The sequence below is a fragment of the Magallana gigas genome, chromosome 4 (genome assembly GCF_963853765.1).
Source record: "Magallana gigas chromosome 4, xbMagGiga1.1, whole genome shotgun sequence".
NCBI classification, from domain to species: Eukaryota; Metazoa; Mollusca; class Bivalvia; order Ostreida; family Ostreidae; genus Magallana; species Magallana gigas.
In genome coordinates, this window is record NC_088856.1 from 11,555,725 (window position 1) to 11,574,515 (window position 18,791).

General features: G+C 35.3%; 1 protein-coding gene across 26 annotated transcripts in view; it reads left to right on the top strand.

Moving 5' to 3' along the window:
- LOC105337328 (plasma membrane calcium-transporting ATPase 2) overlaps nucleotides 1-18,791 on the top strand; it is a 65,953-nt gene that overhangs the window by 25,280 nt on the left and 21,882 nt on the right. For 21 of the 26 annotated variants that reach the window (XM_034450152.2, XM_034450164.2, XM_034450167.2 and 18 more), the window contains 6 exons: nucleotides 5,918-6,131; nucleotides 9,515-9,694; nucleotides 12,162-12,407; nucleotides 15,984-16,109; nucleotides 16,794-16,964; nucleotides 18,018-18,038. In XM_034450152.2, the coding sequence (XP_034306043.2) occupies nucleotides 5,948-6,131; nucleotides 9,515-9,694; nucleotides 12,162-12,407; nucleotides 15,984-16,109; nucleotides 16,794-16,964; nucleotides 18,018-18,038 (928 nt within the window). In that variant the 5' untranslated portion in view covers nucleotides 5,918-5,947. The remainder of the gene's footprint in view (nucleotides 1-5,917; nucleotides 6,132-9,514; nucleotides 9,695-12,161; nucleotides 12,408-15,983; nucleotides 16,110-16,793; nucleotides 16,965-18,017; nucleotides 18,039-18,791) is intronic. The other 5 variants (XM_034450165.2, XM_034450169.2, XM_066081293.1 and 2 more) reach the window with 1 other exon arrangement.

Here is an 18,791-nt window from a genome sequence, read left to right on the forward strand (position 1 = left end):
CTCTTGGATATTTTTGTAGCAGTGTCTGTAGAGGCAGAAATCAAGTGGTAAAGTGCAATAGGTGGAGTCATTTCAAAGGATAGGAAAATAAAAATCAGCAGATTTAATTTTGACGTATTGTTTTTATTGGTGAATTTTTGTGTGGGCGGCTTGCTCAGATGCATCATGCATGGCTTCTGATAAAAATCCACTGATGAGTTTCTGATGCTTTGGCTCAGCCAGCAGCTGATTCCAGAAGGACCTCTTGTTTACCTGTTGTCTCTATCTCTAAATCAAAGGAAACAATACAGGTTTATCTCTAACTTGTTTGATGAAGGTTGCTTGTTGAAAAGGAAAGGATAATGTGCAACAGTGTTTATCATTAGGCCTCCCTTATCTCTCCATTGCCTTCCAAGTACAAGCAGGTTAACATGGGGTAATGATTACACACCTTGCTGTAATTGATGACATCACAATATATGACTCAAATGATATCCTCTGCACATTAGTGCATTGATTATAGGGGACGTTTATTTCATGAAGAATAATTCATTTGACATTTACTTAGTTCTTGGTCGTTAAAGCTTGTTCTAGCTAGCTTTTCATTGCTATTTCTGTATTCCTAGAAACCGCTGGGGTTTTCTATTTCTTGTATTGATTTCTTTCTTTTAGCAGCAAGTTTTTTCCCCCTCATATAAATTCAAAGATGTCTTTTAAGGATGTGAACAAATGTACAAGCATGTAATTTGTGTGAAATCATCTGTTACAATGGTGTAAATTAATGGGCATGGTAGGTTACATGTGGGTTTGGACTATATCTGCTGACTGGAGTGCCTAGGCCAAAATAAAAATATTATTAATTTGGTATTGCCTCCTGCCGCATTGAAATACCCCTCCGCTGATAAAATTTAATCAGCAAAAAATGAAGAACTTTTTTTATCTAGAGATGTTTATTTTTTAATTTTTAATTAGTTATGTAAGACTTCAAGTTTGAAAAACAAAATAAAAATTTCCTCCCTCCTTGGTCTAGAAACCACCAGGCGGCATTAGAAACAAACATTTTTTAAGGATGGCCCTATTCTTTGTACTGTTACATATGCAATACATGCAACTTAAGGTAGCTCCATACTCGTAAAATTCTCTGAGGAAAGTTGAAAAACTGAACTGATTTCGACTTAATAGACTTAAATGTCATCAATTGTTAGAAAAAATATACATGTCATCACACTTTTTGAGATGCCAGATAAACATAAACTAAAGCATATTTTAGCATTAGAAAAATGTATTTTTTTTCTGTTAGAAGTAAAATCTTGTAGGCAGAAATTTGTTTTTCTTGTTTAATTTTAATGTCAACTTTATCAGAAAACTAAAATTACAAAAATATTTTAAAATTAATCGTTGGAATAAGAAAAACTAAAGTATTTAGACATACAACTGAGAGAAAAGTCAGAAAAAGAGTTATTTCCCCTTTGCATAGATAAAACATATAAAAATTTGGAAATTTAGTATAAAATTAAGTGCGAAAATATCTTTAACCTACCAATAATTCTAATTACATCCATGTGATTATATTCACATAAAATAAATAAAACTATCTTGCACAATTCTTATAGAATTCAAAGTTTTACAAAAATGTGTGACGTCACAGAACACTGGATCTACTTTAAAGCATTTTTAAAAGTTATATGAACCAGTTTTTTGGAAATTAATTATTATTTAGAGAAGGGTGCTATCAGAAAAACCTTTATAAAATAAAGAAACAGCATTCTGTTGGATGCTGGTTAGTGATGCAGTAAATGGTTATGATGTATACTGAGTGGGGATTCTTTTGTGTCCATTATAAGCAGCAGTCCTTTGACTCCTATCCTAGCATCAGATGACCAATGGTTGTCTGAACTCTCCTCAGAGGGAGGTAGAAACACTCTGTATTGATATTGCTTCAGTTTTATTATCAGTGTTTGTGATTTAGTTTTGGGCTATAAAGCTAGAGAATTGTCATATTTCTAAAGGATCGTAATGCCTGCCTATGGATCGAGGCTCCTTCTCTGCTGTTGTGAGGTGTGTATTATTGCTATAGATCAATGAACAACTTGTAACCTTCTGTGTGGAATGTGTTCTATTCAAGGTTTGAGTATACACTGTTTATAAGGGTTAGCAGAACGATGTCTGATGGATTTACTGGCCTAGGATGACGAGTCTGTAAGTTATTTTTTTCCCTGAGATGTAAAATGACAGTCTGGTCACCAACAGGTAATGGATTTGTCTATCAATGACCTTATTTCTGGATATATGATTAGTGCTAGCTCTCTGTATACTTTCTTCAAGTTTATTACACAGTTGTCATTGTTTTATTGATGTTTGACTGCATTTTTGTAGCCAAGTCTTCCTGAATCAAATTTGCATTAAGACAAGTTTTTTCTCTAAATCCTCATGACCTGTGCTAATCAGACTGGCAGGTTTTGTGTTATGGGTGATCTGATGCTGATCAAGCCAGAGGTTTTCTACATCAGTGATGATGGTAGGCAGACAAGTACCTCATTGTGGTGGGTCTGATTTTTAGGAGTCAGAGGTTAAATATCTGTAAACGCAGGTCTCTGATGAGTGATGCTAAAGGAAGAGGATTAATTGACGTAAAAAGAAAGTTGGAGTACAGACAATGAATATGACGTAGAAGGAAAGTTAGAGCAAAGAAAATTTATGTTCAAGGTGCAAGTGTATAAATGAGGGTCAGGGTCATTAAAAGTGTGAAAAGCAATGATGCAAAATTACACAACCTTTGATTTAAAAATCTCAGAAGTTTATATATCAATGGCGGAGGAAATTTTTACGTAACTTTCTAATTGCCTGCATGGTATTGTATAAGCTTGCTGCAGGTGTATCCTGTGTTTTTGGTGAATGTTTTAGTGGCAGCTCTTGATAAGATTGTTTTAAGGTTATTTGTAGCATATGAATGAATGTGTCAGCCATTTTTTGATATGATGTCAATGTAACAGAATTTCCTCTTTGATTTTTAGCTCACCTGAGCTGAAGGGTTAATTTTTTTGCTGAAGTTTGTGCAGTTTGTTTATGAGCAAGCTTAATCGAAGATGTTTGGACGTTTAAGTTAATTCAAATCATGACCCCTATGTATAACAAAAGAAATTCTAATGAAAATGATGTAAAATTGATATTGAATGAAGCTATCATTCAGATTTTTACAAATATAACCTACAAGGGGTTTTAGAAGAATATGCATGTATGCACTTAGACAGACTTTTGTATTGTTGTTGTAAGGAAAGTATTAAGCCTCTTAGGTTAGTGTTTTGTGGAGGTGAGCCATGAGGCCCATTGGCCTTTTGTTCTGGTGGAATGTTTTGCCGTTTTGCTCATTCTTGTCTATCTCACAAAATCATGGCTGTAGCCTGGTAGGAAGTAAAGCAGGGAGGATGTGCTAGTTAATGGGATGATGTAATTACTGTGTCAGAGATTTTACCTTGATGTAAAGCATGAAACAAGCCTAGATGGACATCGATCTACTTCTGGAACTCTTGCCCTAATTACCCCTTGGCAGAGTTGTCTAGTCACAGTACAGGTTCAGCGGGAGAATGTAGCTGACCTTCTTTTCACTTCTGTCATTTAGGTCTGCAATGTTTCATACAGGTGCAACTTAGTTTTTCTTGGCAACATCTGCTTTGCTTTTCAATGGTTATCAATTTTAGTTATGTCATTTTGAGACATTACATTGAACACAATTAGTGGTTGTTTAATTGAAAATAAAAAAGTGCAATTCATCATAACTCTACAAAATGCAAGCAAATCTTAAAAAATTGTTTAATACTACTCATGCTGAAGTGAAATCTAGACATCTCGAGATATGAAAGCCTTCAGCTAACATGCTGCTTTCTCTGTCATAGATGTAAAATTAAAAATGGGTAAAGAATTGAGGAAATCCAACAGAGAAATGAATAAATGATCGTATTTATCATTGTCTGTCTGTACATGTTTCAACCCAAGCCCAAACAAACGGTTTTTGCTGAAAGTGCATGTAAACTAGCTGTGTATAAATTGCACAAGAGTCATTTTATGTTGTATTGTGTTATGTTTCCATATTGAACAATATCTTTTCACATTTAATTATTTAATAATAATAATGTGTTTGATTATCAAGTCAGTGAGGAAGATTAAATTTCTTTATCGATTTGTGGAAGTTTTGAAATAAACCAATTGGAAGGAAGCATGAAAAGAAGATATGGAAAGTGAAAAAATTAATCAAAACCAGTGCATACATAACAATCGGTAAACTACTGAAGTCAATAGCCTTTTCTTAAAAAAAATCTATGTACACAGAAAGTACAATATATTTGTTGATGTACTCATTTTAGAAAGGACAATATTATTGTTAATACACGTATATGGAAGATAGTTTACATCAGTCGGGGTTCCTGGAGATATGATCATGTCATATTCACTGAAACGCAAATATGTCCCACGTAGAAAGGCGCTGTTTTAGCAGCATATGGTTCCACTTCAGAACCGATTATGAGGGGATTAACACTGCTCTAGAACCCTCTAGAATTACTACGTAGTGCTCTATTTTGTTCATAGCTACATGTTCCAGAGAGTTCAGGAATTTTCTGTAATGTCAGTAATGTACTCAATATTTCATCGCGGTCATTTAAGGTCAGAAGTGACCTATCTTCCATTATTTTTAATTTTTCCTATCTATGAAATGTGAAGATTTCCACTTCGTAATTCCAAAATTATATTTTCATATTACATGATATTTTTCTCATTGGATATATAGTTTCAATTGAAAATATATATACTATGACTTTATTTAAAAAAAAAGGGCACTCAGTTGCATATTGCATGCTATTTAAAGAAAAATTAAAAATATTCGAACTCCAAAAATTGCTTGGTAATGCAACCAGAATTTTGGGCAGGAACAGGTTAATAAGCAAATAAAGTAGACACAATCTATCAGGGAAAATCATAAAAGAACTGAAGAACTTCGCATGTGTACTTAATTGTCCTCTAGTTGCTATTCAGGTTTCATTGCCCATTCTAATCTGCTTTGTCAGTTAAATTTCTGTTTTTGTTCCTAAATTAATGTCCTCAAGTTTCCTTTTTTGCCATTTACATTCTATCAAAGGTTTCAGAGAATCATTTTTTTTCTTTGAGCTAAATGTCTTTAAGGGTTTCTTTGTCAGTGAAAAGTGCTTTATGTTGGTTGTGTCAGTTTCATGTCCTCAAGGACTTTTTTTAGTCAGTCCCACAACCTTAAAGATTTTTTTGTCAGCTCTGTGACCTCAATGTGTCTTATTTGTCAGTTGAATTTCTCTCCTCAGGTTTCTGCTTTGTCATGCAGATGTTATGGTTTCATTGCCTGCAGATTTCATAAAAGCAAGGTTCTTCAGATGTTCGTCTCCAAAATGGACACAATATGTAAACTCTATTGTGCTTGAACTGTTGTTGTGATGATTTATTTTGTATGAGTAAGATCTTACTGCGTGTGTAAGGATGAATGCCTTCTTAATGGTCCATATTCAGCCATTGTCCACCAAGACATCTATTGAATGATAGAGAGATCAATATAGAATCACATGACTTAAATTGATAACTATCTCTCATGGAACCACTGCTAATGCAAGTTTTATTTTTAATCATAACTTTTGGTGAAAAGCATATATATTTGCAAAAAATCATTAATCTTTCTCTAATAGCAAAAGCATAGGGAATAGATAACATCTACACAATTTTATTTCCTTCACTGCAGGACAAGTCAGACAGAAGTGAGAGTAATCTGACTTTTGTAAGCTAAGTTCCTCAGAGTGGCTGCATTTTATATACCCTGTACTTCAGAATAACCTTTATCATGTCTTGGAAATCTTTTACGAGTACAATACATTGATGTTATAACCCCTTCAGTACTAATGTAAATGTGTTCTTGTTTCTGCAGGACCTTGGCACAGTGGGATAATTGACAAGCATGGCCGAGGACCAAGTAGATGGACTGGGGATGTCCCGGCCCCGGGATTCCAGCTACGGGGTGGACGTGATGGAGCTCCGCAAAATCATGGAGCACCACAAAAAGGAGGGCTACGACTATGTACAGGAAAAGTACGGAGGAGTGCTGGAGCTGTGTAGACACCTGTACACCTCACCTAATGAAGGTAAATATCTAGACACCTATACACCTCACCTAATGAAGGTAAATGTCTAAAGACCTATACACCTCACCAAATGAAGGTAAATGTCTAGACACCTATACACCTCACCTAATGAAGGTAATTGTCTAGACACCTGTTAACCTCATCCAATGAAGGTCATTGTGTACACACCTGTACACCTCACCTAATGAAGGTAAATGTCTGCACATCTGTACACCTCACCTAATAAAGGTTATCGCCTAGACACCTGTTCACCTCATTCAATGAACTCATTGTCTAAACACCTGTACACCTCACTTAATGAAGCTAAATGTCTAGACACCTGTATACCTGAGTTATTAAAGGTAACTGTCAATGCATTTGTACACCTCTCCTAATGAAGGTAATTTTCTAAATACCTGTACACCTCACCTAATGAAGGTAATTTCTAGACACCTGTAAACTACCCCCAGTGAAGGTTAATGTTGACAGTGGCAGGGGTTTTCCTTGCTTAGTTTTGGGTCCGTTTACTGGACCCATTCCCAATCCAAAAATCACTGATATTTTCCCAAATCCAGATCCATTTTTCCCAATCAAGTGTCAATAATTTTAATTATCAGAACATGTTCTTCTGGTATATAAAATGCAACTTCAACAGCTTTTTTTTCTTCATTTTTGTTTATTTTTTGTTTATTAATGGGCATAAATAATGGACCAACTAGGGACGACTTCATTGACACATTTGCTTTCCGTAACTTCGCCAGAATTTCCTCATCCTGTGCATTGATTTCAACCAATGTTAGTTGCTTTTAAAGTGATGATTTTTAAATTTGGCAGTTTATAATTGGTTAATAAATGTGCCAATTAAATGCTAAAACTATCATAAAATCGTTAATCTGCAGTTATTCACAAAATTAAACAGTTTCTCTGTATAATGGTGGTAATTGGGTCAAAGGGTAGGACTAATACCCCCAAATGCAAATATCATTGCCATATTGCAAAGACTTATTTTATGTTTGTCAATTGGCTTACACAATTAAGAAACACTTCATCTATAAAAGGTAAAAATGTATGAATTTAATTAACTTTTACAAATTGGAAAACTTTTAGAAATTTGGAGAAAAAAGTATTTTCTTTTAATCTTTGAATGTAAGTGTGTGTTTGCTTCAATTTTATATCAGGAACACTTATTATCTAAAAATTAAGTTTAAAATCTGTATATATCATTGTTCCAATCCATCTTAAAATAAATTAAGTCTTCTAAACTTCTCACTAATTTCTGTGGTTGAGAAGTAATAAAGTATAAAATTTTGCCATAGGTTCGTCCTCAAATAAAACTAGTACGTTTTTGTAATGTTCCTAATTTGAACAGTTTGCGGATCAATTTTCCCAATTCCACGGACCTTGGACCCAGTTTAAATACAGTAGGAAAACCCCTGACAGTGGTCACTGTTTAATATGTTTTTAATGGGTATCTAAAAAATTCTTGTAGTATTGTGATAAAACCATTGGATTGGCAGCAGATCTCTTAGGTCCATGAGCAGTGTTTTTATGATAAAGAACCGAGTCCATCCCATCGTAATACTCTAATAGACAAGCTTGCACAGAGTGAGGGATGTGGGGGGAGGTACAGTAGATGCTCTACTGATGTGGCTGGCACCCCAGGGGCTTCTTATCACAGACAGACAAAAACACAGTAAACATAGGGAAGACAAAATCACCATCCAAACCATTTAGATAGATAACTCTAGGCTTGGAGACTCTGCAGGCTGGGATTCTCTCTCAAGTTTTATTGCTCCAGCTATGTTAAATGCAAGGTACAGAAAAATTACCCATTTTAAGCCAGTGTTTAGCTTTGTTCTGATTATCAGCGTGTGTAATTATTTTTGCTCCATCTGTGTTGATCTTTCATCAGTGGCTGAGAAAATAAAAAAGTTCAGACTACCAAGTGAATGGGTCTGTAAAAGAACCCATGTTTTCAAATTAATCTAATTCATTCTTTTTGTTTGTTTTTAGTGTTAAGATTGGAATATAAACAGTGTATATCTGGAAAAGAAAAGGAAAAAATGCTTGAAACAGATTGAAAACTCTATGAATAGTGAATATTCCCCCTATACCCTTTCCACAGAGAGAGAGAGAGAGAGAGAGAGAGAGAGAGAGAGAGAGAGAGAGAGAGAGAGAGAGAGAGATTTTTAAATGATTAGATTTGTGTAGATCATTCACTCAGAATTCAATTAGAATTCAATAGTGCAGAAAAATTCATAATTTATACCTCAAATCACTTAAAGCAATTACTGAGTTATTTTTTAATGAGAAAATTACATGCTTCTGCTATCAATTTGTTTATGGTTTTTAGGGTTATAATTCATTGGAGATGAATTTAGAGCCAAGCAGAGTGTCATATTGATTTTGTTTATTATCATAATCTTGTGTCTCTCTATTGGACAATGGAGTATCTTGCTATTAAAATGAAGCAACCAGGCAAGGAATCTAACTGGTAATTTGTCACTCAAATGATTGTCTGTTCTTACTGATCTCCTCCTAAATATTAAAGCCCCTGTGGCTTAGAATTCATGAAGGGTTTGGTAGTCATCCCCAACACAAACTGGGATCTTGAGGGATGCTTGGAGGGCACTGGCCTAATGATTGCCCAAGCTTTATAATTAGACGTATACTTCTTACAAACTGAATTGCTCCAAGGAAACTTCCCTGTGAGCCAAACACACATTGATTATTTTTAATGGAAAAAAAAAAATCGGGGGGAAATCCGGGGGTTCCGATCAATGCAGTTCAGCATTTTCTTCATTACTCTTAAGTTATATCCAATATACCCACAGTTTATTCATTGCTAGGTGAAAAAAAATAATGGACGGTTGATGAAAAGTGACTTGTACATTGAATGTAGAAACTGACGAACAGTGTGTCCATGGGAGACTGTTAGTAAGGGCAATGGGTCTGGACAAAATGTCAGCCCTATAATACGGGCCTACGAAAATGTTCATGCCTTCAAATTTGATTGTAGTCCCTCCGTAATAAAGGCTGTCAATCCCCCTCGAACTTTCAATTAGGACCCTTCAGTCCAGATTATTATTCTGGTCACAAACCAGAAAACTTGTCAAATTTGGACTGAACTTGAACAGAATTCCAAATGCCCTTGCAACAAGAAAGGAAAAAGATCGATTTGCATGTTTTTAAAGATGTACGTGTATATGGCTTAGGATAATTGTAATTTGTATATTTTTGACAGGTTTGAATGTAATCGACAATACTTGTATCAAGTATATGTTTAACTTTTGAAAATGAGCTCCTTGTAAAATATCAGGAAAGAAAATGACTTCACTCTAAGCATGAATTTAATATAAGAGTGTTCACTGTAGCCATGTTTGACTGTACTGTTTGGATTACAGGTATATCTGGTTCCCCAGTCGACCTGGAGGACCGACGGAAGACGTTTGGGTCCAACGTGATTCCCCCCAAGCCCCCCAAGACCTTCCTACAGCTGGTGTGGGAGGCCATTCAGGATGTGACCCTTATAGTTCTGATAGTTGCTGCTCTTATCTCACTAGGATTATCATTCTATCCAAGATGTGAGTATTTAAGGAATAAGGAATCATTCTTTCAGTATTTTGAGGTGATAATTTTGGTTGAGGCGTAATTAAATCCAATAAAGCCCAAAGGGCTTGATGATAGATTTGATCTCACCCTGTCTGAAAACATCACCTCATAATATTAAAAAAATTGTTCCTTATTACTTATATATTTATATAATTGATTAAAAATTTGGACTTAAATAAGCGAACTCTGCTTGCGCCCAATTATATGTCATTTGTATTTATTGGTCGGGGTAGTACAAGATCAATACGTAGTGTATCACAGGCAAAGACACTGAAAAATGTAAATATATGGCATTAAAGTTGCTACTGATTACTCATATCAGAAGATGTGAATGTCCACGCAATGCTGCTCGACATACATGTTAATGCACACAGAAATATTTCAAAAACAGTACAGTTTTACCAGTATTCAGTCACTGCAAATTGTTTTAAAAACCTGTGCCACTAAGAGGCAGCGCTATATTAAATTTTTCTTGGGGGAAGGGGAGCAAGGGTGAATATATCAAAATTTAGACTCATTTCATTGAATCATTTGCTAGCCAAGTGGATTATTAGACATCACAAGTATACGTTCTGTAGAGATTAAGAGACTGAACGAAGAAGCTTGCATTGAAAAATAGCATTGTAAAATTCTGTAATACATTGGATAATACATACAAATGTCAGTTTTATAGTATATTATTGAAATGTATGTCCCCTGTTTGTTAGCAGATGTATTTATGTGTCTGTTGGTTTATGTTCTCTCATTGGGAGCAAAAAGCTCTTAAATTTACATTAGGCCATCTTCCTTTCAATATATGAAACCACATTCCAAATTGATGCAGGAAATGTATGCCGACAGTTCCCCCCCATCCATCTCCCTGGCTTTGGGATCAGTGTACGGTCGTGAAGCACTCCCTTATGATCTCTTATCAAACATCCACTGCGTACCCATGCAATCTCACAGATATTTCCAAAATGTCAGGACGCGGTAATAGCCATGGAATACAGCATTTTTGTAGGAGAATGAAGGCCGCTGTCTTGATTTATTGTCTATGCTGCTTCTTCCGAACTTGTAATATTGTTTTATATTCATAAATCTACGAGAGGAGAGCCATCAAGATAGCAATGCATCGGTCCGGTATTGCACTGTAACATGCAAAGAGCATTGTACGATTGGTTTGGCCAGCTATAGCACACAGGTACCTCAGTCGGCCTTTGTTTTAGATCACTATTGATTTTACATAAGACTCTCATCAAACAAACTTAGACAGAGAGCAACAGATCATTAAGAAGCTCAATAAGGAAGGATTAAGTCCATTTTTTAATTTGTCAAACAGAAATAAATTGGATATACATTGCAACTTCAGCTGAATAAGGAAAAAAAAAATGTTTTGCTTCCATTTATTTTAAGGGTTTATGTACATATAAGGCGGTATATTGTCTGTCTTTATTGAATATTAAAGCCCACACTATGATCAAAATCATGATGTCAAGTTTATTTTTACTGTCGTTTAACGGGAAGTTGAATGCAATTGGGATAAACTTGGCACTCGTGGTATAAAGATATATATACCATACTAGAGCATGGATAAGTACATTGTTTCCATACATCTCAGTCATATCATTTCTTATATTCTACAATGCAAAGAGCAAATATACCTTGATTTTTGTAATTATTCACATGTATAGATTAATTAAAAAAAATATCTGAAGACTCCTAAATAAGAAACCTCAGAATCTGTTTGTTTGGTGTTGTTGGTATTTAACAATTTATGATGGTTTTAATTTTAATAACCTTTTGATCGGAGATGTTTCTGCAAATATTCCACAAATATTAAATCATTGCCGACATTATTGATACATGAATAAGATAAATATATCAGGTATATATAAAAATGTGAAATGTACCAATATAGAAATTAATGAAATTTTCTCAATATGAAATTAAAAGTTTGCATTGCTGTGGAATCATTAGATTTGTTCAGTATTTAATATAAGAATTAGACTTATACAGATTCTAACAAAAGGAAAAGAAAGATTTTTACAGCATATTAAATGTAAATGAAAGATTTATACAGTTTTGATAAAAAATAAAGATTACAGTATCTTATTAGGAAATAGAATACTTTTTGCAGCATCTCATGTGGAAAATCTGGACTTGTGACATAATTTATCTGATATGAAGAAGGGTCACATGGGCATTGCTTCCTGCCTAATCCATTTATGTAATACATTCACATGAAAAAATATGTTCAAATCAAACCATATTTTATCTGCTGATTTCTCTCCCTTTCAGCGAAGAAAGATAAAATCCTTTTGTACAGTATTTTAATTTTAAAAAAATTTAAGAGATTTCTACAGTATCTTATATGGAAATAAAAAGACTTTTTGCAGTATATATCTTTTGGAAAATTGAGACTTGTGACATATTTCATCTGTTGATTTCTCTCCCTTTCAGCGGAGACAGAGGGTGGCGATTCATCGGAGTCGGAAGCGGGGTGGATAGAGGGCGTGGCCATTCTAGGAGCCGTGTCGGTGGTAGTGCTAGTGACAGCGTTCAATGATTATCAAAAGGAGAAGCAATTCCGAGGACTTCAAAGCAAAATTGAGCACGAACATCAATTTTCTGTGATTCGTGGCGGGCAGGATAAAAATATTCCAGTAGGAGAAATGGTTGTAGGGGATATAGCTCAAGTTAAATATGGTGAGTGTGTGTGAATACTGGGGGTCTTGTGTTTATGTATTGTTTTGTTAATATAAGCTATTGATACATTGTAAAATTACTGTACCATCTTTTGTCCGCAACCACTGAAAAGAGCTAGGACTAATAAGAGAGACATTCTTGAATGCGATAATATAAGAAGATCTATGTCATGTTGTTCAGGCTTAAGTTGAATATGGGTCAATCAAGAACTGAAATTCATTGAGGACCTTTATATGGTAAAAATTGCAATCTTCGAATGGTTTAGTAAAAGTTGAAAACTCTCTTCTACTGCAGCACTTTGAAACATTATTTACTGAGGATGCAATGCATGAATTTCAAAAGGTGTTAAGAACAATTACCGTAAGAATTGTTATAGAAAAAAATATGACATTGAATAGGGATTGGCAATATTAAAATGGGTGTCTATCATTTTGTCAGATGAATGAAGAGAAAATCATTTTTAAACCAAGGGGGAGCAACTCTTCTTCATTACAACAATAGTTTTTTTTTTGTTCTCAGTGGGAGGGACTTTTATGGATCAGCCGCAATTTGTTTTTTTTTCCTTGTGGTTTTGTTGAGCTGTCTTGACTTGTATTATCGATAGTCTTTTCCTACTGATCAGAATAATTGAAATTTTCTGCGGTGGAGACAAAACAAGGATGGAAACAGGTTAACCAAGGAAGCTGATTGATTTAAAGTCTAATAATTGCCGCTGTCCCAAAAGTAATGAACACTGATTGTCTGTGGCAGAATAATGAATGGAAAGGGGGTAGGGAGAACTAATTTATAGTGCTGCTTATTAGATGGTAAGAGAGGAAGGGGGGGGGGGGGGTGAGCAGGGAGAGCTATTATGCTATATAGTGTCTATTGAATGGAAAAAGGGCAAGGAGAACTATATACATAGTGCTAATTGAATGGAATAGGGGCCATTGAGAGCTAATATAGAGTGCCTATTTAATGAAAAGGGGGGGGGGAGGGAGGCTAAGGTGAATTTGATTACCTATTAAAAGAAAAAGGGGCATGCAGGAGCAAGCTTAGAGTGTCTGAAGAATGAGAATTAAATGGGACAGGGAGTGCTAGTTTTAGATACATTAAAATTGGATTGGGGCACAGGGGCCAAGCCCGTTTTAACTTTAATTTCAATGTAACCATATCTTTATTTATGGTTACTGTGGAATCATTAATTTTCGTGGGGGCCAATTTTCGTGGATTGGTGACATTTTATAGGTTCGTGGGGACGTAATTTCGTGTATTTTCTTATACCTACAAAACGAAATATGACTTTATAAACCTATTATATTATTCGTGGAGGATGTTAATTCGTGGATGAGAGGTACCCACGAAATCCACGATAAATGAACCACCACGAAATCTAATGATTCCACAGTACATTGAAATTAATGTTAAAACGGGCTTGGCCCCTGTGGATTGGGGCATTGAGATTTGATTTTGAAAGCCTAGTTAATTAAAAAGGGATAAGGAGGGCTAGTGAGAGAGCCAACAAATGGAAAGGGAGCTCATATTGAGTGCCTTATGAATGGAAAGGGGGGCGAGAAGAACTAATTTTAGATGTCTAATGAATGGAAAAGAGGAGACAGAAAGCTAGTTTTGAGAGCCAAATGGATGGAACTAGTACAGATAGAACTTACGTAATGAAAGAGGGACTGGTTAAACAAGAACTGTTCAAGATAGAAAGATGTAGTTGTCACATTGAAAAACTTTAGAGAATCATTATATAGAGTAAGAAATCTGGGTCATTCAAAGGGCAGCAATACATGCTTTACAATATCCTACTACAATGCAGATTATTTTTGGAAGGTGTAGTAAAATGGTATATATTTTTTTTTGGCATTTGTAGTTTACATCCTCAATACAAGGAACTAATTTTGTTGACCTAGCACTGGTCAAAGTATCTTGCCATATATTCTATGTACATTATATACTAGATATTTGATTTTGAGGAAATTGGCTAAACTGCCATGGCAAAGATTGAAAGAAGAAACTTGTTGAGCACAGATTGTTTAATAAACAGGTTCATGAGGTGCATATGCTTGGGTGATATTCTTCTATCAAGAAATCTGGCCCTGATGTTTCACATGCACAATATTGACACCGTAAGGGAGTTTCGATTTTTACCACCAGATTCAGTTCTCCACAGTATTCCAGATAGAGGAGTATTCCTGTGGTGGAATTTATGACCTTAACACTGATCAGTGATGTGCAGGATGAGGATGTTGCAGAAGGAAGGATCTGCAGGCGATGGGGGAATCTTCCCTTGCAGTGCTGAAGCACTGAGCACACATTGCAGTCATTGATGTAGAACTACTGTACAAACAAATGCATAAGCTCGTGTTGACTGCCATTGTAACAGGGGGCCTCAGTATAATATACTGATCAGAGATATTGATCCCAAATCCCGCTCAATCAGGATTGGATTCCTGGTCCCAGAGGGAACAACAGCCAAGAACTACAACAGACTAATAAATAGAAAAGATGGTTTCTGTCACTTTTATGTAGGCTTTATCTACCAGTGAAGAAGAAAAAGATTGATTCTAATGAATCACCATCGTTTTACACGCTCATTATTGAAGTTGAGTGCTTGATAAGAAAGCCCTTTTGATTGTCGCCTCCTTCTCGGCTTTTTGTGGGGATGTCAGCAGTTTTTTGTCAATATCAAGGCTGCCAATTTGATAGATCTTAGAGTTTTTGCCCAGTTATGGGCTCCTGCTGATGGACATGCTTCTCTCTTTAATGTGAGCTAAGTGTTGATGATACACAATCTGTGGCATAGGACGGATAGGATTTTTGCAATTTTTTTATGGAAGCCTGTTACATACAACCGGAACTGAGCTAATGTTAGAGATATTAATTAAATTTTTTTAGCATTTCCAAAAACTTTGCCTTATTTTTTTGTTTCAGTCAATTAAGATTTAATTAGTTGATGACAAGAATGAAAAGATAAAAAAAATTACAGGACGCACCTGGAATGTAATGAAGAAAGCAATATAATCATGGCTGGTAGATGTGCTAAATTGTTTGAACCTGTAACCAATTTTTCATTTTAATGACAAGTTCAACAAGATAAAAAGCTGATCAATTTTCAAGGTTGTTGAATGAGACCATATGTGCATAAATTATATAATCATGTAATTGTGGTCTAATGAAATCTGATCAAAGTACCTATATACACACTTACGTCTAGCAGAAAATGAGAAGCACATAATCCTGATATTTTATTTGAATTAAGCTGTTTCAGCAATAACAGTGACAGCTAGTAGCCAAGTAATGGATGAAATATTTTATGAGAAAATCCATATCATATGTCAGAATATCATGGCTTCGCATCCAGTCGCAGGAGTGCTTGAAATTAGTTTATTTTATTACAAAAATCGCAAAATTACAGCTTTTAATTCAGCATGTGGGCGCACACATCAATTTTTTTCCTCTCAAAAAAATTATTACAAAATATAACTGCAACAAAATATAACTGCGATTTTTTTGTTTTGGAAATATAATCTTGCAGTGTCGCATTCTTGTTTAAGTTGTGTCTAATGTCTGTTCTCTTCATTTCTTTAGGTGATTTGTTACCAGCAGATGGATTAATAATTCAAAGTAATGACTTGAAAGTTGACGAGAGCTCCCTAACGGGAGAGTCAGACCATGTAAAGAAAGGGGAGAAGACCGACCCTATGATGTTCTCAGGTGAATCTCAATACTAGAGCAATCAGTCTGTACCTGTAATAGCATAAGTACATGACCTACTTGTTTGGTTTCAGGTAATCAGTCAAGTTACCTCAGTGGACTGACAAACATTTACAGTAGCTCAGATTCCTTTATCCAATTATCTGTTCTCAGTAGTTACTGTGTAAACTTAAAGAATAAAAAAGGGGCATGACTATATATGATATATATATTATTCATTGGGGGGGGGGGGGGGGGGGGCTGTGATAAGTGGTGTATCATTTCCATAAGAGTGGAGAATGGGGAAAAAAATTTCCCATCCTGGTCCATACCATTTGTTTTCAAGAAAAGAAGGAAAATATACCATTCAAAATATAAAGTTAATTTTACTATTCATCGAAAATATGCAAGATATTTGACATGTTTGAATTCATTTCTTTTACTAGCTCATAAAATTTACTTGCTTTAAATATTTAGAATTTTACATTAAAAATTAATAAAGTTATGTATTTAAATTTACAATAGTCACTAGAACATTATGAAACATATTGTAAGTGATAGTCTCTACACATAAACCATAAAGAATTAGTATGGTTGTCTAAGCCACAGGAAGTCCTCCATGTCAATACTGTTACATAAAATTTGCAGTTTTTTCCCAGTATATTAAATGAGACTTGTTTTTACCTGACAATGACATCATTACAGGTACTCATGTGATGGAGGGTAGCGGTAAAATGCTCGTGACAGCAGTAGGGGTCAACTCACAAACCGGAATTATTTTTGCCCTTCTTGGTGCCTCAAGTGAGGAAGGAGAGAAGGACAAAAAGAAAGACAAAAAGGACAAGAACAGGTTAAAAGGCGAGGAAGGAAATGGAGGTATGGAATGCATCGATCACACATTTGGATGATACATGTTTATTTTCACTTCATTTTATATAATGGAATGATTATCGTTACGAAAATCAATCATTTACATATGTATATGTTTGTTTTGCAAGATTTTTTCCTTCCACGTTTGTAAATTGCCTTCATTTAGTGTATAAACTTTATTAAGTAGATATTAACCCTAAATACCCCTATTAACATGTAATGTGTGATGGATTGTCTGTGTGCATCATCCGATCGAGGCAGTTGATTTGTGCATCTTGTGAGTGTCTGTACTTTGCTTTAAGGTAGCTGACTGATGACCAAGTGCTTTAAGGTGGCTTCACCATGAAATGAGTACAATGTTTTATTTTGAAGTAAGGCTTATCATTTACTTCATATCAGACAATAATACAAAAATAGACATTGAAAGCTTTAAAAATGAAGGAAAATTTAAGATAAGTCATAAGTCACCTGCCATCTGCATGTTTGAATGAGGAAAAGAGAGGAGAGAGAGAGAAAGAGGTTTTGCATTTTGTGGTGTTCTGTTCTCATGCTTGGCCTGAATCAATGAGATATAATGTGCTCATCTCTGTCTGACATTTGTGTTAACATCATAGTGTAGTTTTGTTTGTCATGTGCATGTTTTGTGTTAGAATTCTAACATTTTTGCTGGATTTATAACTAACATTCTAGATAGACCCGCTAAATGTTCAGTGCTATTAGTAGTAGACATTGGGATAGCCTTATACGTTAGCCAACTTATTACGCCTCGTAATAGAAAGACAAAAAAACCTGAGGACCATTTTCCCACCACTTCTTCATTCACTTTTGATGTTTTAGCGCCCGGTGACAAGGGATATGAGCAGCTGAAATGTTTAAAGCACAGCTGGTGTGCCAAAATTCATGATCAATCAATTCATTCTTCATCTCTTTCTGATTTTTTAATTGAAAAAAAATTACATTTCTTTTTTTTGAAAATTGCATACTTAAGATGATTTTGTGCTCTCTAAATGCAGTTAACTTTTGAGTTCGGCTACATTTTTTGTTTCATTCTAAATGCAGTGACAGTTGTGGCTTATAGAGGTAAAGTAGTAATGGGAAAAAAAGGAGCCGTGTGCGTAATTTTTTTTCTTTAATTTGGTTCTCGACTCTCTGCAGCTTACACCTAGTCTGCTGCTCTTCAGGTGTTGTGTAGTACCTTAACCACCACGATACTCTGGCACATGACTTCAGTCAAACAGGAGAAAAAAAGGGGGGGGGGGTGAACTTTGACCATTGATGAATGAAGTCATGTGTCATATTATACACAGTTGTGATTGTAACTCTGTTGGCTGTGTGTTTTGTTTTAACAGCATTTCTGTGTGTAGTGTTAACAAAAAAAGAAATCTTGCAAAAACACCTTTCTGAATCAACTGCCCCTGGTAAAATTGACCACACATGGTTAGACGTACGTGGTTTTATAGTATACGAGCACCCTGTTTAGTTTTTAGAGGTGTTATTTCCACAGTAGGTCTAACCATGTGTTAACAGCTACCCCTGACTTAGATTTGACCACCCATGTATACTTTTTACCAGTATGTGGCACAGACATGGTCCCTCCATTTGTTTCCCACCCTGACCTCCTCCCGTCGCCTCACCCCTCATGGAATCGGCCCCAACCCACCAGTATTGTGGAACCCAAAGAGATGGGGTCAGCTCTTAATATTAAGGTTATTAAAAACAAAAACACTACATCTGTAGCATTTTCTAATTTTGTTTGATTTTCATAGAGGTTTAATGGCCGACATGATTGCTGTGGTTTTTTAGGTACTATCTAATTTTCTGTGTCTCCACAAT